This window comes from Panthera tigris, chromosome B2 (genome assembly GCF_018350195.1).
Source record: "Panthera tigris isolate Pti1 chromosome B2, P.tigris_Pti1_mat1.1, whole genome shotgun sequence".
Classification (NCBI taxonomy): Eukaryota; Metazoa; Chordata; class Mammalia; order Carnivora; family Felidae; genus Panthera; species Panthera tigris.
This window is the reverse complement of record NC_056664.1, coordinates 22583621-22592111: the sequence shown is the minus strand read 5'-3', so window position 1 is coordinate 22592111 and position 8491 is coordinate 22583621. Positions and strand designations below refer to the sequence as shown.

Below are 8491 nucleotides of genomic sequence, written 5' to 3'. Positions count from 1 at the left end.
ACCCAACCTAAAATAGTTATAACATTTTTTAAAATTTTAATTAATTGATTTATTGATTGATCAAGTAAGTATGTGGGGCTTGAATTCATTCACGACTCAGAGATCAAGAGTCACATGCTCTACCGACTGAGCCAGCCAGTTATAACTGCAGTTATAATCGTTTTTTTTTAATACATCACTATTGTCATGTGATCTCCCCCAAAGTCTGAGAGCTAAAGGAAAAGGCAATTGAGAAAGGAACAGGTACTGGTATACTTGTTTAAATTTGCTTTTGTTTTATAAGCGCAGATTCCCTTATTATTTTTCAATATCTTTCTTTTTTAAGATTATTGATTCTTTTAAAAATTTTATTAAGAAGGCAATGGGGTGGTCTTTAAAAATTATCGAAATGCATTCTTTTTATTTTATAGAATGGGCTATGGAGGCTCGGTGTGTGTGTGTGTGTGTGTGTGTGTGTGTGTGGCCTGTCCAGCTCATTCACTCAATCAACAGATATTTATCAGGACTGGAGCTGGACTCCTTGTAGGCTGTGCAGAATGTACATACAGATGCATGGAGAGTCACACTGAAGCTATGCGGCTTCCTGTTTTGACATCACTAGTGCTGGAGCTCAGTGAGATTCTCTGGCTCAATGGTCACATGCTCCCTCTCCCCATGGTGTGGTCTTACCTGTATAAGGAACTTAGCTTACTTAGCTCCTTTTATTTCTCTTGGACTGGGAAACCACACAAATCTGGTGGTGAATCCACCACCAAATCACGACTTAAATTCTGGTATGTGATTGCATAGATTGAAAGGGTCACATTCTATTTTTGATTCATTATTCTAAATAAGGTGGTTTACTTTGATTTAACAATAATGGTCAGCAACACCTCCACATTTCTTACCATGTGCCTGGCACTGTTTAAACAGTTAAAAAATATGAATTCAGTTAATCCTTCCAGCAAACCCAGGTGGTAGCTAACATTCACGTTATTAACAGATAAATGCCCAGAAGTGTGTTTGACTTGTCTATAGCTTTCATTTCAGAAAAACGGCCTGGGTTTATGAACTAATGCTTGGAAAGACCAGTGAAACTTTTTCATGTTTTCATGAAACCCTGGGTTTGCTAATAATTCTTTCTCCCTTTGGAAAATAATCTCTTTTAGGTGTGGGTATTATATAAAATGCATGCCTACTCTTAACCATTCTGGCACCAATTACTAAAGTTTAAAATAGTCCAGGCTCATCACCTCTTTTCCCTCTCCCTTCCCTGCCCGCCTTCTGATATTCCTCTGTTCCTAGACACGTCCCTTGCAAATGGGAGAGAGGATGAGCAGAAACTCACATCTGTCAGACACAGTTACCTGTTATCATCTCTGCTAAAGACCAGGTGGTTGAAGAGCTGGAAATTAATGGGATGCTCTGTCAAGGGCATTTTCCACCCAAGCCCTGTCCTTCCTGCCATGGAGATCTGCCTGTTTCTTCCAAGATCTAGTGTCTTCAAACCTCCCGACAATAGGAGAGCATCCGTATGTTATAATTTTATTTCGAGTTGTGAGCTTTCCCTTTATCACCAAAAAGTTCCTGGAAAATCACCAAATTAGTTCCACTTTACTGAATAACAGAATGTGTTTGCCATCCACTGTATATTTTTAACCAATAGTTGTTTCTGGCCACCTTCTATTGGTGTTGTATTGCCCTGTGTTGAATACTGAAAGAGCATATGTCTTAGTCTCTGCCAGTGGTGAATGTTTGGAGAGAAAAAATAAGCTCAAATGGACAAAATGAGAAAAATAAATGCTTCTGTAGTATCTTTTTTTGCTAAGTTGTAAAATGCATCTGTATCCCTTCTCCTCTGTTTTGTTTAGAACCTCAGTATATTAGTCTCCTATTGCTGCTATAACAAAGTACCACAAACTCAGTGGCTTATTTTATTGTGCTTTGTTTTCCAGTGCTTCACAGATACAGCATTTTATTTTTTTACAAACTGAAGGTCTGTGGCAACCCTCCACCAAGTAGGCCTATCAGTGCCATTTTTTCCAACAGCATTTGCTCAATTTCTATCTCTTTGTCACATTTTGGTAATTCGCACAAAATTACAAACTTTTTCATATTATTATATTTGTTATGGTGATCTGTGATCAGCAGTTAGGACTCGCTGAAAGCTCAAATGATGGTTAGCAATTTGTTAGCAATGAAGTATTTTTAAATTCAGGTATGTATATTTCTTTTTAGACAATGCTATTGCACACTTAATGTACTACAGTATAGGGTAAACATAACTTTTATATACACTGGGAAGCCAAAAAATTCATTTTACTTGCTTTATTGCAATATTTGCTTTTTTGCAGTGGTGTGGAACTGAACCAATATCTCGAAGGTATGCCTGTACTGTCTCATAGTTCTGGAGATCAGAGTTCCAAAATGGGTCCCAGTGCACTAAAATCCATCCCTTCTGGAAACTCTAGGAGGGAATCTATTTTCTTGCTTTTACTGACTTATAGAAGCTGCTCACATTCCACAGTCCCCTCTGTCTTCAAAGCCAGTAATGGCAGTCAATTCTTTCCCACCCTGCATCACTAGGACAATAACTTTTATGCTTCCCTCTTCTACATTTAAAAGACCCTTGTGATTACATTGGGCCACCTGAATAATACAGGATAATCTATATTTTACAGTCAGCTGATTAACATCCTTAATTCCATCAGCAACCTGCATTCTTCCTTATCATGGAACATAACAAATTCACAGGTTCTGGAGATTAAGACATAGACATTTTTGGGGGAGAGGAGCAATATTTTATCACACCCAGCATTGTATATTCTTCAAAGGATGCCATGTAGGTCAATGGATATTTCTATTAAAAAAATAAAACATGAGAAATAAAATGAAAAGTTTATCATATCTCAATGTTTTTTAATGCAAGAACACAATGATCTATTTTATGGTTTGGGTTGGAGGTTGTCATGGACACTGTCATTTGTGATTATTATTTCCCGCCCCCCCCAGATAAGTTAGAAATGTAGTCAAAGTGCATAAAGCAAATGCTGCTGGTTCTGTGTACTGTCAAAATGAGCATTAAATGCACTTACTTGCTAAATGATGTCATGTAGATAATGTGTGTTTGGAGAAGAATGAGTGTCTCTTCCTTTCCATTCTTCCTGGTAATTCAGTTACTTGAGATGGGCAGAGGACCTAAAATTCATCCATTTATTCCAAGTCATCAATGCATTCAGCATATATTTTAAAAACATGTGGCAAATGGCAGTCAGAGCAGTATATGCTGGGGAAATTATGAACAAAATCAAACGTGTTCTTTGTGCTCTTGAAAAGTTTAACCTAGTGAGGGTCCATGTGGGAAGTCTTATAAACCTTACACTGAGCCAGACCTTGAAGCATTAGCAGGATTTAGAGAGACAGGGAGAAGAATGAAGAAGAAGTTTTCAAGACCGGAGGAAAGCTGAGTCAAGCCACTGTGGCAGGAACTCACCAGATAGAGGTCTCTGTACTTTCATCTTTTCTGATTTCTAACTGCTTTGATGGTTCCCATGATACTACCTTCAGGACCACAACTCAAAATCAAGGTAAGAGCAGTGAGGAAAATCCATTTTCAGGATTCAGAGAAGAGAATCAGAAATCCCACTTTGGGGAAAAGACAACAATTGTGTTACAGTGAACAAAGGCAAAACTTCTTGGTGCCAAGTTTGGGAAATGCTGAATGTCAAAGGCCAGCTCATGACATTTCATCAGAAAAGGACACATGAGGCACACATTCCGAAGAGCTGGTACAGAGTGTTGGACAGATCAAGAGCTAAAAACAGGCTCAGAACAGAAAACAAGGCATGCTTTCCCCCCCTAAAATGTTAGCTGGATTTTTGGAACAAATCTTCATAATTTTATTTGAATAGCACATCAGGCCTTGAACTCCAATGCTTCATTTTGAATGATTAATTACCAAGTTGCTACATTGGTTTGAGGTCTTTTTATTGAGTTTCCATTAATGATGGTTTCACAAAATGCTTTGTCCCTGAACAAATGCATTAAGAACTAAAAAGCAAAGGACAAAAACACAACCCTGGTTTTTGCAAAGCCGTTAAAGACTTCAGGAGGTAAGGAAGAAGGAGGCTTACTGCAAAGATCCATAATCCTGGGCTGTGCAGCTGTATCAGTTAATGGTGACTGCTGTAACAGACGATCCTCAAAATCTCAGTGATTTGGTATAATAAAAGTTTATTGCTTGTTTTGGTCATAGTTTGATGTGGTCAGTGAGCTCTGCTCCACATAGCCATTCAGGGAACCAATTTTCTTCTGTGCTGAGGCACAGCCATCTTTAATATGTGGCCTTGAGGAAACCTTCATATCCACTCACCAGTCAACAAAGGCCAATGCAGAGAAAGATTGAGAAGGCACATCACCTCTTCACTGCCTGCCAGGGCACATCCCTTCTGCTCAGTTTCCATTGGCAAGAGTATGTCACATGGCTCCCTCCAACTTTAAGGTGTCTGGGAAATGTGGTATAATTGTGAACCCAGGAAGAAAAAACCAGCTTAGTAACCATTTAGTGCTGTACTTTAGTACTCTCATCAGATTTTCAAGTTATTTGGCAAAAAGGAAGTCCAGTTGACACTGTTTGGCTGTCGTTCTAGTGGGTCACCAGCTTCTCCTGTTCATCTACTTTCTTGGTGTTCACATCTGGATTTGTTGGAGAGACAGGGGTGAGGAAGGGAAAGGAGAGGAATCACCTGAAGTGTGTCTTCCCCAGGCAGACATAGGATACTTTTCAGGAGATTCCTGCTTCTGTTTTATTCTATACTCTCACGCTCACCTAAGAAGTTTCCCATCCAAAAGAGCCTCTATTGAACATGGACACAAGAATCTCTATAGTTTCAGCCTCCTTAATTATGTGGTGCTGAGGTACCACAAACAAATGTGCATTTCTGATACTGACAGCAACCTTGCCCACCATGATTGTACAGAACTAAGTTTCCTTGTCACAGATGCTATCTTTGAGAATCAAGATGAAACTGCCAGTAATGATTATCTGTATGTCCAAGAAACAGGGTGAAGCAACCACCACCTTGCTACTTCCCTCTGCCCTGCACATGTGGCCAAAGCAGCTACCTGCCCTGCTGTGGAAACAGCCTCATGGATCACAACCAGTATCTGCTCTCACACTTTGCCATGTTTTCTGGGCTAGAGAGACCAGGGTTGGTCCCCTTAGGTTAAATTTTTTTTTTGCCTTATAAATATTGATTTTATAGAAAGGACCAATTCAAAACTGGTCAGATGACACACACCAGAAGCTTCCAGAACCACAAGGATAAAAAACCAAAACCAAAACCCAAAACCAAAAACAAAACAAAACAAAGAAAACCCTGAACGAAAATACCCCAGAGCAAACTGCCTGAAAAATCAAGGTCTCAGGTGTCCAAAGGATTCTAAAGAAACTCATGTGGCTGGGGCTGGAGAGACCCCAATGCCTGAACAAATACCCAGAATGGAAGGAAAAACAATCCAGAAATTCAAACCCACAGTCCCTGCCCACCGGCCCCCACACTGTCAAGAGCTAGGCAAAGGGCTTCACAGCTTTTTTTGGGGGGTGAGGTGGGGCATAGAGAAGCAATGGAAATAGTTTAAATAATGGGAGATAGGGAATTTTTATATTTCAGCTTTATTTTCTCTTCTTTAGGGGAAGTGAAGAGACTGGTAGCTTTAGGTTAAGGAGAAAATAAGGATTTTTTTCTTTTTTTATTGTTTTAATGGGGAAAAGGTCTAGAAATGGCAGGTTGCCGTGAAAAGTGCCACATCTGATCTGTGATCTGATGGCCCCCAATTCCTAAAGAGGAGGTAAGCCCTGGTGTGGCAAGTCAGGAGAGATACTGACTTTGCATGCTACATCCTCTTGGGAGAACACAGCTCCAGAGACAAAGAACTGGCTGGCATGGGTTGTGTGTGTGGGAGGGGGGGCGGGGGGGGGTGCAGCAGAAGGGGGCCAGAATGGGGGAACCTTTAAGTAGTACCAAAATTAGCTCCCATCTGCTCCCTGCTGGTGGGTCCCTGGGGTGTAGAGTGGCAAGGAGGGTGTTGGGGATGAATGGAGAAGAAATTGAAATGCTGATAAAAACCACCCTACTTGAGGGGTCCACAGGCCCTGTGTCTGAAGACTAGAAAACCAATAGGGGTTGATCTATGAGAGTGCCTTCTCAATCATCCCCCTGAACCCCATCTCAGTTCTGGAAGGGGATCAATACCGCCTGGAGGGTGACCCAGTCTTGGCCCTGGGCTCCCAGGGGCGGTGGGGGGGGGGAAGGGTGGACACAGTGGGCTCCCCCCCAACACCTTCCCCGGCTTCACCTCCCTTCCTCCCGGCCCGTTGCAGGGCAGCACCCAGTTGTTATCCTGCAGACCCAGGCGGCAGCCAGGCGTCTCGCGGTCCGCTCAGCGGCAGCACATCCAGTAGGAACGTTCGTAAGGCAGGTCGTGGTGGTAGGGCTTCGGGTGCTAGCTGCACAGCGACAGGTCACCCTTCTCGTATCTCTTGCGGCACTGCTTCCAAGAGTCATCGCGATACAGGGGGTCGCGGCTCCAGGGCGAGTCTGTGGCCCGCACACCGAACGCCTCAATGATGCCCTTGAGGTGGTGGCAGGTGCACTTGAGGGCCGCCAGGGCCCGCGTGGGCAGGAAGCTGAAGACCTTCACCAGCACCTGCTCGGGCAGCAGCAGCATGTACTGCGGCGGCTCCAGCAACCGCTGGATCTTGAAGCGGATCTCCAGTAAGTCGTGTGACACGTGCCGATACAGGCGGCACAGGGAGGTGTCCGCTGTCCCCTCAGCGTCGTCCAGCGGTGGCGGGGGAGTCGGCGGGGGGCGGCTCGGGGGGCCCGTCCCGACGCCGGGACAGGAGGAAGAAGAGCTGGAGGAAGAAGAGTCGGGTGGGGGCGGCTCCTCGGGGCTGACCGTCAGGCACACCGTCTCCTCTTTCACATTCTTGGTGCCATCCTTGCCAAAGAAGATGCACTCGTCTACCACACCCGTCACTACCACGTCCACGTGGAAGCCTGACGCGCCGCAGTCCTGGGCAGGGGCTGGAGGGGGCGCCGGGGGAGTGTCCTCAGGCCTGGCAGGGGCCGTGGTCTCCCCCTCACTGGCTTCATCCGCCCGAGCCAGAAGGAACTCCACATTGCTGGGTAGGACATCCCGAGAGGGGCTGATGAGCTGGTACAGGTCATTGGTGATCTCGTCCTTGGCTTGGCCCCGGGGCCTGGGCTGCCAGGGTAGGCACAACCGGCCAGCCGCTGTTCCCGTTGGGCAAGCTGTCATCGGGAGCCTGAGGCTCTCGGCTGTTGGAGATAGGAAAGGCGATGCGCACCTCCCCTGGGCCGGGCCCAGGCTGCTCCTCTTTGCGGAGGCCTTTGGCTGGAGGGCTGTCCCGCTGGGCCTCAAAGTGGGCCACTGCCTCAGCTATGCGGCTGCAGTCCCCGCCACCAGACCTCCGTTTGGACCCCAGACCTTTGGCAGGCCCACCCTGCTCAACCGACACGGAGACCATCGGCGCTGGGGTGCCGGGGCTTGGATAGTTCTGTAGGGCCAAGGCGGCCCGCTGTTCCACCAGGGCCACCATCTCGGCCACAGAGAGCAGGTCTACATCCTCACCAGCTGAGTCTGGGCCCCTTCAGTGGCAGGGGGCCCTCTAGGCCCCCTGGGTCCGGTGGAGCCTTAGTAGGCTGAAGACAGCACCTCCTCCCCTTGGCCTTGGAGCTGTCACTGCCCCAGTGCCCCTTGACCTTCATGGAGCTGGCCGGGCTGTCCCCATCACACTGGTGGGCCACAAGAAAGGCCACCTTCTCCTTTGTATTCCCAGGCTTGATAATGTACCACGTGTCCAGCAGGACTTGCCCATCATCGCCAGCAGCTGCTGCGGAGAGGAGCGGGGCAGGCTGGGAGGCAGGGGCATCAGTGGCCAAGGTGGGTGGGGTGTTCTCTGAGTGGGCAGGCCTATGGTCTGGCTCAGCCCTGCTGGCCGGCTCTGGGCAGGCTGATGGCTTGAGGGCTGCGGCAGGTGGGAGTGGCTGGTTCTGGGAGTAGGTGCCAAAGGGCCAGGGGCACCAGAGCTGGAAGGGCAGGAGGCCGCTGCGGTCCATCCTGGTAGCAGACAAGCCGGGGTTCACTACATTTCAGGACCTGCTGGATGGTTAGGGGAGGCTCCACAGGCCACCATGTCTGCACTGCAGCTCTTCTTGGCTACCTGGGTTTCCCCCACTCCCCCTTAGGTTAATTTTAGGAACATTAGTTATTTGTTAATTTCTTTAAATTTTTTAAAATGTTTATTTATTTTTGAGAGAGAGAGAAAGAGAGAGAATGAGGGGGGATGGGCAGAGAGAGAGAGCGACATAGAATCTGAAGCAGGCTCCAGGCTCTGAGCTGTCACCACAGAGCCTGCTGCGGGGCTTGAACCCACAAACTGGGGGATCATCACCTGAGCTGGAGTCGGACAGTCAACAGACTGAGC

The 8491-nt window shown here is 46.5% G+C and overlaps 1 protein-coding gene across 1 annotated transcript; it reads right to left on the bottom strand.

Moving 5' to 3' along the window:
- Positions 1-6189: 6189 nt before the first annotated feature.
- LOC102951706 (F-box only protein 46) lies at positions 6190-8123 on the bottom strand. The gene is given in 6 exon segments (XM_042987579.1): positions 6190-6823; positions 6825-6907; positions 6910-7232; positions 7235-7273; positions 7276-7652; positions 7654-8123. Coding segments are annotated over 6 exon segments (1926 nt in total).
- Between the last annotated feature and the right edge of the window lie 368 nt (positions 8124-8491).